Source organism: Polyodon spathula, chromosome 23 (assembly GCF_017654505.1).
Source record: "Polyodon spathula isolate WHYD16114869_AA chromosome 23, ASM1765450v1, whole genome shotgun sequence".
Classification (NCBI taxonomy): Eukaryota; Metazoa; Chordata; class Actinopteri; order Acipenseriformes; family Polyodontidae; genus Polyodon; species Polyodon spathula.
In genome coordinates, this window is record NC_054556.1 from 13,620,813 (window position 1) to 13,639,580 (window position 18,768).

At 46.5% G+C, this 18,768-nt stretch overlaps 1 protein-coding gene across 3 annotated transcripts in view; it reads right to left on the reverse strand.

Moving 5' to 3' along the window:
- Nucleotides 1-18,768, reverse strand: part of LOC121298072 (filamin-B) — a 112,707-nt gene that overhangs the window by 66,038 nt on the left and 27,901 nt on the right. For all 3 annotated transcript variants that reach the window (XM_041224857.1, XM_041224859.1, XM_041224858.1), the window contains exons 2-8: nt 15,062-15,310; nt 13,941-14,038; nt 8,205-8,352; nt 7,702-7,820; nt 6,593-6,670; nt 3,560-3,722; nt 2,560-2,760 (exon numbers count right to left, since the gene is read on the reverse strand). In XM_041224857.1, coding sequence (XP_041080791.1) covers nt 2,560-2,760; nt 3,560-3,722; nt 6,593-6,670; nt 7,702-7,820; nt 8,205-8,352; nt 13,941-14,038; nt 15,062-15,310 — 1,056 coding nt within the window. The remainder of the gene's footprint in view (nt 1-2,559; nt 2,761-3,559; nt 3,723-6,592; nt 6,671-7,701; nt 7,821-8,204; nt 8,353-13,940; nt 14,039-15,061; nt 15,311-18,768) is intronic.

The following is an 18,768-nucleotide window of genomic DNA, read 5'->3' on the forward strand; positions in this document are numbered from 1 at the left end:
TAAAAAGTAAATAAACCTCAATTTTATAATGGTTTTATAACAACATTAAAAGACACTCCAGGGGGTGGGATGACATGACAGAAGAGCACATTTCAGGTTAAAGGAACTCCGCTTCGCACTGTGTCTTGTAACACCTTCAGTGTGCGGTTAGATCATGTCAGCCCATCTCCTGGTGTGCCTTAATGCTTCAATAAAGTCCTGAACTGTGGAATGAACTGCCTACCTCTGCAAGGGAAGCACCAACTGTTGCTGCTTTTAAAACTAGATTTAAAATAAATTTGTATAGTCTAGCTTGTATATCTGAATGATAGAGAGATATATCTTCATGAGGAGACAGACACATCCTCATGAGACAAATAGATAGATCTTCATGAGACAGATAGATATATCTTCACGAGGAGACAGATAAATCTTCAAGATGAGATAGACAGATCATGATGAGATAAATAAATCTTCATGAGACAGATCTTCATGAGAAGACAGCTAGCTCTTCATGAGAATGTAAACAGATCTTCATGAAGATGGAGACAGATCTTCATGAAGATGGAGACAGATCTTCATGAAGATGGAGACAGATCTTCATGAAGATGGAGACAGATCTTCATGAAGATGGAGACAGATCTTCATGAGGATATCGATAGAAGACTGATTGGTTGATACGAAAAGACAAAAATTAGGTATACTACTTGATCACAATTAAGGGGTCAGAGGTGAAATCATAAAAAAAACAAATCTTAAAACCCCCTTGTCACGCATAACTTTTCACATCTGCTTTCCTCATCACCAATAAAGAGCTCTACGACAGGAGCCAAAAGGACTGAGTTATATCTGAAGTGAAACACAAAGACAATGCCGCTCTGTTCTTTTTGAAGTGTGTAAAATAAACTCCAATAAAACTAATTTTTACAGACCCTAGCCCAGTAAACACAGCTGGCTTCTGCGCACAATGACTGTGCTGGAAACACTGGCCTCACAGAGAAGGAATTCCATCTTTACAAGTCTCTGAACGCTTGGCTGCATAGGCAGCCAATGGTGTCAGGGGGGCAGGCTCAGAACACTCAGCTCACACACACAAGCATCACACACACACACACAGCTTCCAGTTCTTCACACTTCAAAAACAGTATAGCATGAAGATTCAAAAGTTCAAAACCAATGGTGACACATACATTGAGTTATATATCATGGATTGTTTAAAACAGGGTTGATTTTAACCTCCTCTGTTGCAAGTAGTCAAATGTATGTGTCTATTTGACTTACGGAATAGCAGGTTAAAAAGGGTGGGGGGTTATATCCCTAGCTGGTGTAAACACATGTTAGTGTACAAGGTAACACATTAATAGCTTTTAAGGACTGTAGTCCTTCCATTATTACATATTTCCCCACTGCTCTTTGACTCACCCGGTAGCAACTTCCAGCAACCTCTGAAAAACACAGCTCTGGAACACTGGGGCTTTAGAACAACAAGGTTTATTTTCAGAAGTGTTCCCTTCTACCTCCCCTGAGAATCTGCTTCCTATTTTTTATCACCAGCCTTGTTTTTGAACTAGCGGGCTGCTAAAATTATAACCAACCACCCCCCCCCCTCCACACACATACACGCACACAAACCCATACACAAACAGACACACAAACTCATATACAGACAGACAGATGCATGCACACGCGCGCGCACACACGCACTGCCTCCTTGGCTCACACCTACATGTTCACAGCAGTGCTGACTCAGGAGAGGATGCTGTTCAGGGGGTGAGTTTACCCAGCACCCTCTGAACGGCCCTCCCTCCTACCAAGCCATACGCAGCCTGGGCCCCCAGTCCACAGACACACAGCAGGGAGAAGCAGCAGCAGCACAGCAGAGCAGGAGAGGGGCAGGCTGGGGCCTAGGAAGCAGAAAAGAGAAGGGGAGAGGGGGAGAAGGGAGAAGAGAGACAGGAGAGGGAAGGGGGTGAGAGGTGGAAGAGGGAAGGGAAGGGGGGAGAGCCAAGAAGATAAAAGAAAAGGAAAATTAGAAGGAGAAACAGCCTTCGTTTAGTATTGAGCGCTCCAACAGGAAAGATCCTACTTCACAGCTTTATCAAACATTCAACAGAGACTTCTAAACAGACAGGGACAGCTGTCCCTCCAGATACCAGGGGTTCCATAGACCTGCGACAGCACACAAGGAGCTGCAGTCGAGATCATACAGAATGGGAAGCAATTGTGACATTGTAAATGATGCTGGGAGCCAGTGAAGCCTTGTCAACGCTCGATGGAATTGCACAACTAGCGTGTCAATGCAGAAGACAGGCGAGGATTACAGATAAAGGCTGGGAAGCGGGCAACGCCCAACCAAACAAACAGTGGGATCACTGAAACAAACTGTCACTATCCCCTACCAGGTTCTCATACCATGCGAGAGATTTTTTAGGGTCGTTTTTTCAGATAATTAATCAGCAGTAATGTTTAGAGCAGCTGAACCTGGTTATTAAATGGATCCAGAGATGGTGACTGCCAAAGCTTGCTTAGTTCAAGCCAGGTTATGGCTGAAACCTTCAAGCATGTATGTACAAGTCTCACCCTCCCCGATGTTGACCCTGTAAGGGCTCTTGGGGATGGGCACCCCCCCGAAGGTAATGTCGAGGGCATGTGCTCCGGGCTGGGCTGGCCGGTAGGTGCAGCGGTACACACTGCTCCCCTTGTCTTCAATCATCACCTCCACAGTGTTCTTGCTGCCCTGCGGGTCTGCAATCACCACGGCAACATCACCAACGCCAGCACCTGCCAGAGAAACACATTGCACTCAGCACTGGAACAACAAGACTTCCACAGGAGAGGAGAGAGGAGGGAGGGGGAGGGGGAGAGGATGCAGGGAAACACACTGCACTCAACACTGGAGAGGAGGCAGGGGGAGAGAGGGTAGAGAGGGAGGAGGGAGGGGGAGACGAGGAAGGAGAGGGACAGGGAAGGAAGGAGTGTCATATCACCAGCAATCTAACTTGCCCCCTTTTCTTTGCTTGTTTTTTCCACTTGGATTCAAGATGAGCAGATCATACAGCTCTACAGCTTTGAAGTTCCTGCTGCTTCTTGGTACTCACCTGGTTCTGTGCTTTGCATTATACAGGATAAGCAATTACAGCCATTTGCATACAGTATGCATTCAGTATAGCTTGCAGGCCCAGATCAGCCACAGGGCTGTTTAACAGGGAGTCCTGTCCTGCTAAAATCTGAGAATTTCATGATCTAGCTGCATCTATACAATATAAAATGAGAGCTGGTGTGAAGAGAATGGCAGCGGAGCCGAGAGGGGACTTTGTTCAAGCCAGCAGGTGAGCATCAGGTGGGTGGGGGTACAATGTCTGTAAGGCAGGGAAGGTGGGGGGGTGGGGCTGGTAGAAACTGTGCACACAAAGAGGAGAGAGACAGGGAGTGGGGGTTGGGGTTAGACTCAGGGTACAGGTGACAATAAGACAGCAGTGTTGGACAGTTTCCTGCCAGTGATCTAACTACAAATCAGACTATGTGACCTACAGCTAGGAAACAAGACAGAGAGAGAGGCTCTACCAGAGAGGTGTCTGACCTGCAGTGCTGATGTCGAAGTAGGTGGGTTTGTTTGCAATGTTTCCAGTAGACTCCAGGCCGGGTCCCTTTGCAGTCACCTTGCTGGCATCTCCCTGAGACTTGTCAACATTCACCTCGAAAGGACTCTTAGAGATGTGCTGCCCAGCAAAGAACACGACAACCTGCACACAACAGCACACACACAGCACATTAACACAGGACACATTAACACAGGGGCACAGGGCACATTAACACAGGACACATTAACACAGGGGCACGGGGCAACCGTAACACAGGGGCACGGGGCAACCGTAACACAGGGGCACGGGGCAACCGTAACACAGGGGCACGGGGCAACCGTAACACAGGGGCACGGGGCAACCGTAACACAGGGGCACGGGGCAACCGTAACACAGGGGCACGGGGCAACCGTAACACAGGGGCACGGGGCAACCGTAACACAGGGGCACGGGGCAACCGTAACACAGGGGCACGGGGCAACCGTAACACAGGGGCACGGGGCAACCGTAACACAGGGGCACGGGGCAACAGTAACACAGGGGCACGGGGGCACAGTAGCACAGGGGCACGGGGGCACAGTAGCACAGGGGCACGGGGCACAGTAGCACAGGGGCACGGGACACAGTAGCACAGGGGCACGGGGCAACGTAACACAGGGGCACGGGACAACGTAACACAGGGGCACGGGGCAACGTAACACAGGGGCACGGGGCAACGTAACACAGGGGCACGGGGCAACGGTAACACAGGGGCACGGGGCAACGGTAACACAGGGGCACGGGGCAACGGTAACACAGGGGCACGGGGCAACGGTAACACAGGGGCACGGGGCAACGGTAACACAGGGGCACGGGACACAGTAGCACAGGGGCACGGGACACAGTAGCACAGGGGCACGGGACACAGTAGCACAGGGGCACGGGACACAGTAACACAGGGGCACGGGACACAGTAACACAGGGGCACGGGACACAGTAACACAGGGGCACGGGACACAGTAACACAGGGGCACGGGACAACAGTAACACAGGGGCACGGGGCAACAGTAACACAGGGGCACGGGGCAACAGTAACACAGGGGCACGGGGCAACAGTAACACAGGGGCACGGGGCAACAGTAACACAGGGGCACGGGGCAACAGTAACACAGGGGCACGGGGCAACAGTAACACAGGGGCACGGGGCACAGTAGCACAGGGGCACGGGGGCACAGTAGCACAGGGGCACGGGGGCACAGTAGCACAGGGGCACGGGGGCACAGTAGCACAGGGGCACGGGGCAACAGTAACACAGGGGCACGGGGCAACAGTAGCACAGGGGCACGGGGCACAGTAACACAGGGGCACGGGGCAACAGTAACACAGGGGCACGGGGCAACAGTAACACAGGGGCACGGGGCAACAGTAACACAGGGGCACGGGGCAACAGTAACACAGGGGCACGGGGCAACAGTAACACAGGGGCACGGGGCAACAGTAACACAGGGGCACGGGACACAGTAACACAGGGGCACGGGACACAGTAACACAGGGGCACGGGACACAGTAACACAGGGGCACGGGACACAGTAACACAGGGGCACGGGACACAGTAACACAGGGGCACGGGGCAACAGTAACACAGGGGCACGGGGCAACAGTAACACAGGGGCACGGGACACAGTAACACAGGGGCACGGGACACAGTAACACAGGGGCACGGGACACAGTAGCACAGGGGCACGGGACACAGTAGCACAGGGGCACGGGACACAGTAACACAGGGGCACGGGACACAGTAACACAGGGGCACGGGACACAGTAACACAGGGGCACGGGACACAGTAACACAGGGGCACGGGACAACGTAACACAGGGGCACGGGGCAACGTAACACAGGGCAACGTAACACAGGGGCACGGGGCAACGTAACACAGGGGCACGGGACAACGTAACACAGGGGCACGGGACAACGTAACACAGGGGCACGGGGCAACGGTAACACAGGGGCACGGGGCAACGTAACACAGGGGCACGGGACAACGTAACACAGGGGCACGGGACAAAGTAACACAGGGGCACGGGACAAAGTAACACAGGGGCACGGGGCAACGTAACACAGGGGCACGGGGCAACGGTAACACAGGGGCACGGGGCAACGGTAACACAGGGGCACGGGGCAACGGTAACACAGGGGCACGGGGCAACTGTAACACAGGGGCACGGGGCACAGTAGCACAGGGGCACGGGGCACAGTAGCACAGGGGCACGGGACACAGTAGCACAGGGGCACGGGACACAGTAACACAGGGGCACGGGGCAACAGTAACACAGGGGCACGGGGCAACAGTAACACAGGGGCACAGGCACTATGCTTCACCTACACTTTGCTATGATTTTACCTCTGTGTCCCACACATTTTTATAAAGGCTGTTTTAAACCAGTTTCCACTATTTAGTGCAATTTCAATATCCCTTCAAAGTGACGAAACAAAAATTGTAATGATAACTTTATCAAGGGCTCAGCGTGACAATAAGAATTGACAGTAAGAATTGACTAAGTTTCTTCAGTATTTCTACATTCTTTACCGCTCCATGCACAGTGTCATATTGTAGGTATTGCATGCATTACAATACTGTTCAGAGATACAGCTTCTTTACTATCCTGTACAACACACTACACATCTAAACACTGCACTGTGCCTATCCTGTATTACACACTGCACATCTAAACACTGCACTGTGCTATTGTGTAAGCTAAAACATGTTGAGACCGGCACGACTTACATGGAAGCGTTCCAATTGCTGTGCTGTCATTTACCAAAGTGATATCAGATGGGGTGGAAAATACCCTGCATGCCAGTATTAGAATAATATTGTTCCATTGAAATGTGTAACAAACTCATTGTTTCAGGGGGAATACACTACCAGTGCACAGTCCCTTATATGCCGACTTCATTACAGAGAGGACCTGCTGGGGTCTCATAACTTGTGCATGCCCCTCACTCACAGGATATACAGGGAGTGAGAAGAGGAGCTGCTGGGGTCTCATACCTTGTGCATGCCGCTCACTCGCGGAATGTAGGTCACAGTATAGGTCTTGTTCTTGTCGTTGTTTGGAACGGGTTTTACCTGGTGAGTAGAGGAACAGCATTTCAGAAAGGAGTATGTACAGTGTAAAGGAGTTATTTACACAGCAGGCTTTATCAATACAATGAAGTTTGATATTCATGGGACTGTTTTAGGGTGTTAAAGAAGCAGACTACAGTTAAAATATTTAAAAGTGGCGCATCCAGTGAAAGTGCTCCACAAGGATGTGCCCTATAGGAGATCGCAGGTCTGAATCCAGTGCCGACCATGACCTGGGGTTCCTAGGGGGCGCCGCACAATTGGTCAACCGTCGCCCGGGTAGGGAGGGCTTAGGTCGGTAGGAGAATCCACGGTTCACCACGGTTCACCACACACCAGCGACTACTGTGGCTGATAGGACACCTGCAGGTCTGCAGTGGAGCCATTCAGATTTGGACTGTCCTCCAGCCCTCTAGGTCTGGTGGCCTCGCTGTGGATTCACAGTGTGAAAAATGACAGGATTGGCAGGAGCACGTTACGGAGGACGTGTGCTCCAGCCTCCGTTCCCCGAGTCGCCAGGGGGTTGCAGCGGTGAACCGGGATGCAAATAATAATTGAGCATTCCAAATTAGGGAGAAAACCAGAGTAAAAACCATTGGTGACAACTAAATTAAAAAATATATAAGGGTAAAAAAAAAAGAAGGAATTCTCTCTCATATTTAACATTTCTAAGAAAGAAAAACTTGACAACCCAATAGGATTGCTTTTCTTAAATATTCATAACACATTGTTTTAACTTTGCAAACAGACAGTTTTACTAGAGCTAATAGTTTCAGTGTCCTATATGGAAATGAACGACCGCGGAGCTGTCCTGTAGTTTCAGTGTCTCATTTACTATGAGTTTAATAAGACGCACCTGGGCTTGTTACCTATACACTGTGCAAATCAAGCTTGCATTAAAATATGGAACTGGTGAAATTGCTATGCAATAGGAGTCTTGTTTCCATCCCTGAGAATGAAAACTATTTAAAGAAGTACAGAGTTTCCAGGTGTAGGAAGCAGGCCTGATTAGTGCAGACCCTCTGGACACTCACCTCCTCCCTGGTGCCGGCCGGGTCCTCGATGTACACAGTGAGCTCACCCTGCCCGGCGCTGATGGTGTCCACGGTGAACACTGCCGGGCGCAGCACTGTATTCCCACTCGGCTCGATACCTGGAGAGCAGACACAGCACTCACATATCACAGTGTGAGAGCAGACACAGCAGATAGAGAGAGCAGACACAGCACAGCGAGAGAGCAGACACAGCACAGCGAGAGAGCAGACACAGCACTCCCACAGCACAGCGAGAGAGCAGACACAGGACATCAATATCACCTCCTCAACTCTCAGTCCCCAGCGGGAGTTAGGTGCACAACCTTGACCCTGACAGTGGACATCAAACACGCCCTACTTCAGTCTCTACACCACATGGCTGGGAATGCTTTTATATATGTGATACTCAGTGTTAAAACATTGAACCAAATATATATATTGCTGTTACATAGAAAGTAAATATAGTGTCAATGCCAATGTCTATGCCAGAAAGACGGACGTACCTGGCCCATAGGCTCTGGCTTTCTTGGGGTTCAGTTTGGGTTTGAGGGGTGCTCCTGGTTTCAGCTTGGCTTTGGGGAACTGCGACAGGTAAGTCATGACAGAATGCTCGTCTACATTGGGGTCGATGATCTCCTCCGGAGTAATCACCTGCAACACAGAGTGATAACAGTGTCCATCACTGACACACACATCACCTGCATCACAGAGACACAGAGTGAGGGCAGCATCCATCACTGACACACACATCACCTGCATCACAGAGACACAGAGTAAGGGCAGCATCCATCACTGACACACACATCACCCGCAACACATGTTGAACACAAACACAACCGGGGTCACAGGTACGAGGTGACAGTGTGGTAAAACAATGAGCTACAAGGTGGTGCAGACCTGCAGTCGAACATTCATAACAGTTCTTCTAAAAGGTGTATTACCTGTCTCCTGAACTCACAGTTACCTGTTCTCAGCATTTAATTATGAAACATGATCACGTCTGTACAGTTACACACTGCTTGCCTCTCATGTGAGTTCAGAGCAGTGAGCTACATAATATCCAGGTACTCTGCACACATTCTGGAAAATACATGACATGAAAAGCAAGTCCAGGTGATATTTGAAACATACCTGTCTATTAAACCACCTGCAGGCTGCTTTCAGTGTTTACACTGCAGCACGGCACACTGATTACAGACCAATAAGCCTGACTTCTATTATATGGAAACTATAATGAGATCCAAAATTGAAAATTACCTATATACGATAACAGTATCCTGGGAGACAGTCAACAAGGTTTGAGGAAAGGGAGATAGTGTCTGACTAACCTTGCTTGATTTTTTTGAGGATGCAACATCGACAATGGATAATTGCAAAGCATATGACATGGTTTATTTCGATTTCCAGAAAGCTTTTGACAAAGTCCTGCATAAAAAGATTAATTTTCAAACTGAACGCAGTAGGGATGCATGCACATGGATTAGGGAGTGGTTAACATGTAGAAAACCAAAGGTACCAATTAGAAAAGAAACCTCAAAATGGAGTGAGGTAACCAGTGGAGTACCACAGGGTCCTCTGCCATTCCTAATCAGCATTAATGACTTAGGTTCTGGTATAGTAAGCAAACTTGTTAAATTTGCAGACAACACAAAAATAGGAGGAGTGGCAAACACTGATGCAGCAGCAAAAGTCATTCAAAATTATCTAGACAGCATTCAGAACTGGGAAGACACATGGCAAATGAGATAAGAGAAAAGTGTAAGGTACTGCACACAGGCAATAAAAATGTGCATTATAAATATCATATGGGAGATACTGAAATTGAAGAAGGAATCTATGAAAAAGACCTATGAGTTTATGTTGACTCAAATGTCTTCATCTAGACAATGTGGGGAAGCTATAAAAAAGGCTAAACAAAATGCTCGGGTTTATATAGTGAAAAGAATTTAATTTAAATCAAGGGAAGTAATGTTAAAATTTTACAATGCATTAGTAAGACCTCATCTAGAATACTGTGTTCAGTTCTGGTCACCTCGCTACAAAAAGGATATTGCTGCTCTAGAAAGCGTGCAAGTGACCAGAATTATCCCGGGTTTAAAAGGCATGTCGTATGCAGACAGGCTAAAAAATTAGAATTTATTCAGTCTTGAACAAAGACGACCACGCGGCGATCTGATTCAAGCATTTAAAATTCTAAAAGGTATTGACAATGTCGACCCAAGGGACTTTTTTAACCTGAAAAAAGAAACAAGGACCAGGGGTCACAAATGGAGATTAGATAAAGGAGCATTCAGAACAGAAACTAGGAGGCACTTTTTTTTTTTTTTTTTAACAGAGAATTGTGAGGGTCTGGAACCAACTCCCCAGTAATTTGTTAAAGTTGACACCTGGGGATCCTTCAAGAAGCTGCTTGATGAGATTCTGGGATCAATAAGCTACTAACAACCAAATGAGCAAGATGGGCCGAATGACCTCCTCTCGTTTGTAACCTTTCTTATGTTCTTATGTAATGACTTCTGTTTAATGGATGTGAGAACGCTGATTGGAGAAAATATCCGATTGGGTATGACTCGATTATAACACAGGCATCACTGCACAACAAATGATTCCGGAGTAACCGTGGCATTGTCACAAGCAGCTTGTGACATCATCGGCAGTGCCTGTTTATCTGTGGAGCAACAGAAAGGGAATCCAAACTTAGAAACAGGAGAGTGCAGCATTTACTCACACCGAGCAGGAAGTTCATTGAAATAGGAACGCAGCCCGTTGAGCAAACATTGCAGTCGCTAATCCTGAGGGGTGTGTGTCTGTGTCTCTGAGGCAAGTGAAAAGGAATCCATTCCCAACCTCCACCTGTTTGCTAAGGGCACAGTGTGTGCAACTCCCAGGTCTATCAGAGAAGCTGGATAATGCTGCAGGCTCTGTGAATGGTGATGTTGTGTACAGGAATAAGGAGAAGCACTCACTGTCAGCAAGGGTTTCAAAATGCAATTCACAACTTAATAGATAACCAGACAAACCTTGGAGGAGCTTTATGAACAGGGGCTTATTGAGATCAGTAGAAACAGGGGCTATTCAGATCATTTAGTTTGAAAACTGAAATACAAAACCTGCTAAACAGTAAGACAAGTGAAAACCTAAACAAAGGTCATTACAAAGATATACAACCTGCTAATACAACTATAGATAGATAGATAGATAGACAGATAGAAAGACAGCGCAAGAGAGAGAGAGAAAGAAAGAGAGAGAGAAATCTATTTCAGTAATGCATTTCAAGTAATGGTCTTATTTTTAGGTTGATTGAAAAGCAAATTGCTAATCCAACCCTTTTCATACAGTTATGTTTGAACTGCTGACTCCCTGTTAAAATGCAGTCTTGCCTGCCATCGGCTGATAAAACGTGCATTTCTTAACATTGTCAAACTTAAGCCAGGGCAAATCTTTTCTCCACTGCTGGTTGAACTTTATTCAATTCTTTTTGTGCTCCGTCGACTGTAACGAGTCTAAGTTCCCTGCTCGCTCGTCTGCATTGCTCATTTCTTGTAGAGATACCAACAGATCTGAACTCCACTGTTCACATTTTTTTTTTTTTTTTTTTTTTTTTTTTTTTTTACACCTCTTCAATCACATGAATAAATTGTTATTTCCTCATCTTGTTTGAGACAAAAAAGTTTTCAACCGAGTGCACTGATAACTCACAGCCATTTGGTGGGGGGTGGGATTTGTAGTTTTAATGTGTGATTTAACAGTGGGCAGTGGACACCAATAAACTACATTCCCAGAGTACATTACGACTAAGCTATGCAAGTTCAGATCTGAGAGTTGTTTAAAAAAAAAAAAAAAAGTAAAAAATACCTTCAGCTGAAAAAAAAAGTGCTGTCTGGCACTTTCAAGATCATTTGAGTTGGACGGTGATACTGCCTTCACCCCTTAAGGGCTGCCTTTCCTGTGTGCAGTGTGAATACTGTGAGAGTGCAGACAGTGTGCAGTGTGAATAGTGCGAGTGCAGACAGTGTGAATAGTGTGAGAGTGCAGACAGTGTGCAGTGTGAATAGTGTGAGAGTGCAGACAGTGTGCATAGTGTAAGAGTGTAGACAGTGTGCAGTGTGAATAGTGTGAGAGTGCAGACAGTGTGCATAGTGTGAGAGTGTAGACAGTGTGCAGTGTGAATAGTGTGAGAGTGCAGACAGTGTGCAGTGTGAATAGTGTGAGTGCAGACAGTGTGAATAGTGTGAGAGTGCAGACAGTATGCAGTGTGAATAGTGTGAGAGTGCAGACAGTGTGAATAGTGTGAGAGTGTAGACAGAGTGCAGACAGTGTGCATAGTGTGAGAGTGCAGACAGTGTGCATAGTGTGAATAGTGTGAGAGTGCAGACAGTGTGCAGTGTGTGAGAGTGCAGACAGTGTGAATAGTGTGAGAGTGCAGACAGTGTGAATAGTGTGAGAGTGCAGACAGTGTGAATAGTGTGAGAGTGCAGACAGTGTGCAGTGTGAATAGTGTGAGTGCAGACAGTGTGAATAGTGTGAGAGTGCAGACAGTGTGCAGTGTGAATAGTGTGAGAGTGCAGACAGTGTGAATAGTGTGAGAGTGCAGACAGTGTGCAGTGTGAATAGTGTGAGTGCAGACAGTGTGAATAGTGTGAGAGTGTAGACAGTATGCAGTGTGAATAGTGTGAGAGTGCAGACAGTGTGAATAGTGTGAGAGTGCAGACAGTGTGAATAGTGTGAGAGTGCAGACAGTGTGAATAGTGAGAGAGTGCAGACAGTGTGCAGTGTGAATAGTGTGAGAGTGCAGACAGTGTGAATAGTGTGAGAGTGTAGACAGTGTGCAGTGTGAATAGTGTGAGAGTGCAGACAGTGTGTGAATAGTGTGAGAGTGCAGACAGTGTGCAGTGTGAATAGTGTGAGAGTGCAGACAGTGTGAATAGTGTGAGAGTGTAGACAGTATGCAGTGTGAATAGTGTGAGAGTGCAGACAGTGTGAATAGTGTGAGAGTGTGACAGTGTGACAGTGTGAATAGTGTGAGAGTGCAGACAGTGTGAATAGTGTGAGAGTGCAGACAGTGTGCAGTGTGAATAGTGTGAGAGTGCAGACAGTGTGAATAGTGTGAGAGTGCAGACAGTGTGCAGTGTGAATAGTGTGAGAGTGCAGACCGTGTGAATAGTGTGAGAGTGCAGACAGTGTGCAGTGTGAACAGTGTGAAAGTGCAGACAGTGTGAATAGTGTGAGTGTAGACAGTGTGCAGTGTGAATAGTGTGAGAGTGCAGACAGTGCAGTATGAAGAGCATGAGAATGCAGACAGTGTGAGAGTGCATATAGTGTGAGTGTGCAGACAGTGTAAATAGTGTGAGTATGCAGTGTGAATAATGTGAGTGTGCACAGTGTGAATAGTGTGAGCGCAGTGTGAATAGTGTGAGAGTGTGCAGTGTGAATAGCGTGAGAATGCAGACAGTGGGCAGTGTGAGAGTGCAGACAGTGTGCAGTATGAAGACCATGAGTGTGCAGTGTGAATAGCATGAGAATGCAGACAGTGTGCAGTGTGAATAGTGTGAGTGTGAATAGTGCGAGAGTGAAGACAGTGTGCAGTGTGAATAGTGTGAGAGTGCAGACAGTGTGAATAGTGTGAGAGTGTAGACAGTGTGCAGTGTGAATAGGGTGAGAGTGCAGACAGTGTGAATAGTGTGAGAGTGTAGACAGTGTGCAGTATGAAGAGCATGAGTGTGCAGTGTGAATAGCATGAGAATGCAGTGTGCACTGTGAATAGTGTGAGTGTGCAGTGTGAATAGTGTGAGTATGCAGTGTGAATAGTGTGAGAGTGAAGACAGTGTGCAGTGTGAGCGTGCAGACAGTGCGAATAGCGTACACAGTGCCAAGTCTCTCCCCGATACACTACATCAGGGGTGTTCTTTTCAAACTCACCACTCATCAAGAGCTGATGAAGACAGGTCATCGAGACTCATTCAAGGATTCAACACTAAATCCTTTGCCCCATCCAGCCCATTCCAGATAGTTGCCATGCTGAGGCGCTTGGCAGGCCTGAACGAGCTACGGCAGTCTGGATCACATTACAGGGGGGTTTACAATAAGGGAGGGAAATTGTGTTCTTTCTATGAGCAGGTGATGTCATAGAATTACTGTAATTCTTCACATCGCTGCACAAGGACCAGAATATTGAGAAAGAAAAAGGAAAGAAAGACCTATTGCTGCCCCTCACTGGCTGTGCCACTGTGTCTCTTTACCTGTGGAATCCCCAGCCAGTCGTCTGCCTGCTGCATGGCCTCCCGCGCATTGTCCACTGGTTTGGTTCCATCCCAGTTCTCCCAGTCAGGACACAGACCTGGAAGTGAGACACACACTTGTTTGATATTCCCTGGTCAATTAGCAGCCAAATACAACAACGAAGGCGAGTTTCTAAGAGGATAGGAGCTTGGAAAGGAGCTGCCTCAGACTTGGAAGTAGCTGGGGCAGCGATGAGCGTTTCCAGCTATGCCAGTCCATACTGACTGGGTGAAGGGTAGGAAAGGCATTCCAATGGAATAACACACTGACTGGGTCACAATTAGATTTCTTGCATGTTATCACAAATAAGATCTGTAATGCATGGTTAGGGTGTCTTATTAGAAGAGATTTCACCTCATGCAGTCTGGGTGAGGTTTGTTTTGTCATATTATATACACACTTAACCTATTATAAATCACAAAAACAATGATTGCACTCATGAACTGCTACACTGTTAGCAAACAAAAAATGTGCTGATATCTACACACAGGATAAGGTGGAAGCCCTAAACAAGCCCTAAACAATGACTCATTGACTTCTCATTCATGATTAATAATGTGGGTGATCAAATACAGTTTAAAGAGCTGAAGCCTTGTAAGCATGGAGCTTAACAGATAAGGGAACAGGACCGCACTTTAATGTGTCAAAGTATCAAAAGCTTATTAAGTACAGTGTTCATGTCAGCTAGTCTCTCCTATTACAATCACAGGAACTGCCTCTCTAGCTTCAACACAAGCAGGACTTCAGTACTAGAGCAGCGTCACACAAGCATGTCCCTTTCCACCCATATCACATTGCTCAGTGTGTGTTTACTACACTCTTCCAGAGCCTGTGGTCACTGAGAAGGCCAAAGATCTAGACATGCTCAGTGTATTTACATGCTCCTCTATGCTGCCTTATTCAAGCATTGCTTTTCAACAATACCAGCACAAAAAAGAATCGTATCTTACTGCACATCTTAGAGTAGCTCATCTGGACCCCCGCGTGTATCAGCCTGGCACATTGTGACATGTATCATATTGTACCCCAGCAGCTGCGTGAACAGTGTTGCTGCTGCTGCTGCCCCCTGGAGGCCGCTCACCTGGTGCACAGCTGTCCACCAGCGCCCCGAGCGTGCGCCCGTCCTGCCAGTCTTTGCTGAAGTTGGTGATGGGCAGGTAGGGGATCTTGTTCTGGATCCAGCCCAGGAGGCGCTGCTTGGGAGTCTGCTTCTTGGCATCCTCGTCCTCCTCATCCTCCCACACTGGCATAGAGATGGAGTAGTGCAGGATGAGTGTCCACACCAGCCCCAAGATCAGCTTCAGGTTCCCATCCACGATGGCCTTGGAGTCTGGACAGGGGAGGACAGGGAGGCACTTAACACAGGCAACCCAGCATTCAGTATAGTGAGGAATCACTGCCCTGTGAGTAAACAAACTTCTACAGTACAGTATAGTGAGGAATCACTGCTCTGTGTGTAATCAAACCTCTACAGTACAGTATATATGTGCCGCTACTATTTATTGTACAGAAAAATCATTGCCATGTTGAAAACCATGTTTTTGACAGACAGTCATCTACAAATGCTTTGAAGAGAGACTGCCTGGTTTGCACCAGCAGCTCTAGAATCACCCTCATGCCACCCACAGTTCTAGAATTGCCTGCAAGGATAAGAATTCGTTCCATCAGTGCATCACACAACACAGCCTGGTTACAGGAAGTTAATAATACAGCAGATTCAACATGACAAACGAAACATTGGAAACATGAAGAAAACACATTGCTGATTTTCAAATTCCATTAGCAAGAATGGAGAAAAATATATCACTTAGCACTTCCTCTAATCCATTCCTCTAATCTAAAACATTCCACTGAGCACAGAACGGGCCTCTCCCAGGCAGCCAGGCTCTGCATTCAGGCCTGCCCTTTGTATGGTGTATCAACAGAGGCCTGTCCTTTGTATTGTGTATCATCAGAGGCCTGTTCTTTGTATTGTGTATCAGAGGGCTGCCCTTTGTATTGTGTATTAGATCTACTTCACACATCCTGCTCACAGCCTGAACAATGAACCCCAGAAACAGAAACAGCAAAACCCACGATTAACCCACTGAGCCTCCATATAAAGAAATGGAGAGCCTGTGGCTTGCACAGCTATCGAGCACACCAGCAAGCACATGGGAAAGGCATCTCACTATTTATTTACCAGATGGAAGAACTATTGGTTGCAGTAACAGAAACCCAGAGAGAACACCCATCTGCAAAGTATGATTTACCTATAAACACTGAAATGATAACTCTGGTCTAAATATATTGGGGGGGAAGGGGGGGGGGGATTGCCAGAGGCAAGTGTTTGGGATCAGTTGGGGCTGTTTGGTAAACAAAAACATTTCCTAGCCAACACGATTCTAGGCTACATGCTACAGACTCTCAAAACTGTTCAGAGTCATCTCAAAGCCGTTAATTTATACTGCAGGCCTGCTGTGCAGCTGAAAACTGAATGAGAAAAACAAAACCAAAAAACTGATGGTCAATACCTGCAATTAACTTGTTGGCCCCTCTATAGGGGAAGCTATTAAAAAAATAAAAAAAAAAGGCCAACAAGATGCTCAGATATATAGTGAAAAGAGCTGAATTTAAATCAAAGGAAGTAATGTTAAAACTTTACAATGAATTAGTAAGACCTCATCTAGAATATTGTGTTCAGTTCTGGTCACCTCACTACAAAAAGGATATTGCTGCTCCAGAAAGAGTGCAAGAACAGCGACCAAAATTATTCCGGGTTTAAAAGACATGTCATACGCAGACAGTCTAAAACAATTGAATCTATTCAGTCTTGAACAAAGAAGACTACGTGGCGACCTGATTCAAGCATTCAAAATTCTAAAAGGTACTGGCAAAGTCGACCCAGGAGACTTTAACCTGAAAAAAGAAACAAGTACCAGGGGTCACAAGTGGAGATTATATAAAGGGGAATTCAGAACACAAAATAGGACGCACTTTTTATACAGAGAATTGTATAATTGAGTCTGGAACCAAATCCCCAGTAATGTTATTGAAGCCGACACCCTAGGATCCTTCAAAGCTGTTTGATGAGATTCTGGGATCGATAAGCTACTAACAACTAAACAAGCAAGAGGGGCTGAATGGCTTCCTCTCGTTTGTAAACTTTATGTTTTTATGTTCTTAATTAATCCATGCTACTCTGCTCCCTATTGCCGATCACATCCAATTCAAAACTCTCGTACTTACCTATCACTGTCTCGACCTTTCTGCACCCTCCTACCTCCAGAGTATTATTTCTCCCTACAGCCCCTCTCAACCCCTCAACCACAAGCAGATTAGCTGTACCCCTCCTGCTCCCCCACTTCCACAGCCCGCTCCTTCTCCACCCTTGCCCCTCAGTGGTGGAATGCCCTACCCACGGATATCAGGACTGCTCAGTCCCTAAGCACCTTCCAGCACCTCCTCAAGACACACCTGTTCAGATAGCACCTGTAAACCTCACCCAATTGCACCAGTACTTGCAGCTTGTACTCGCACTGAACTGCTCCACACTTCATAATTATATTTTCTGTATCTTGTACTTGATTTTAGTAACTATTTGAAAATCGTTCTTATCCATATAGTGTGCTTACTGCATGCTCTTAATGGAATCTGAAGTTAAACTACTGTCAGTCGTAATCTCTCTCAAGCGTAATTATTTACTGTACTTTATTTTCTCTCATTTGAATTTACCCTTACTTATCACTGCTTTTACTGTATTTTATAACTGCTCTTGTCTTATGTGATTTTGTAATGTGATAATTTACAACAACTGTAAGTCACCCTGGATAAGGGCATCTGCTGTGAAATAATAATAAGTGCTTTTCTCTATTAAATACGTATTTATTATAATGCTGATTACAAGGGGTATCAGCGATAGGCAAGCTGCATGAACCCACAGTCTCTGTCTCTCCACGAGGGGTATCAGCGATAGGCAAGCTGCATTAACCCACGGTCTCTATGTCTGTTTCCCCACGAGGGTTATCGGTCCCTGGATTCAGGCATGTTTACCTCCCTCCCCCCTCCACGTTACACAAACGAGGGATTCCGTACATGCTGACCCTTTTCCAGATGCTTCTCCGATTGCTTAAGGAAGGTGCTGTCGAGTTTAATTTTGAAGGTGGTGTTGTGCGTTTTTTGAAGGTGCTGTCGCGTGTTTCTTGAAGGTGTGTCCCATGTTTCTTGAAGGTGCTGTCGTGTTTAATTTTGAACGGCTGTTGCGTGTTTCTTGTATGTAATTCAGGGCCTGCTGTACAACATGACCAGCCAGGAGGGTGTTGAAGGTTTCTCAGAGCAGCGCCCCCTACTAACACTGTCAATACCCTGCAGCGAGTCTCGTGCTTCCCGGCAGTGGTTGGAGTCGTTTCCTTTCTTAGTCCATTATGAACATATTTGCTGTGTAGGTGTGCCCTGGAAATACACGATCCCATCCCTTTACCGGGAATACAGTAGAAAATGTTTTGAGCTTAAATCCACTGATATCTATTGTTGGCAGGCAAGAAAAAATAGCAGTGCTGAACTTTTGAGGGTGTGTCAGAGTGGTTTCCACACAGACTCATGTAAGTCTTCATTGTCTATTTAAGGGGAATGACTTGTGAGCACACGACCAAGACTCATCCAGAACTATTAATAACTCAGTGGTGCCCAGTTTAGAAATACTAAACTTCAATGACATTGAAAGAGACTTCTAGTTGAAACATTTGTCATTCAATTATTTTTTTATTTTAGTATTTGAAATAACAACCAAGGTAAGACAGGTAAGACCCA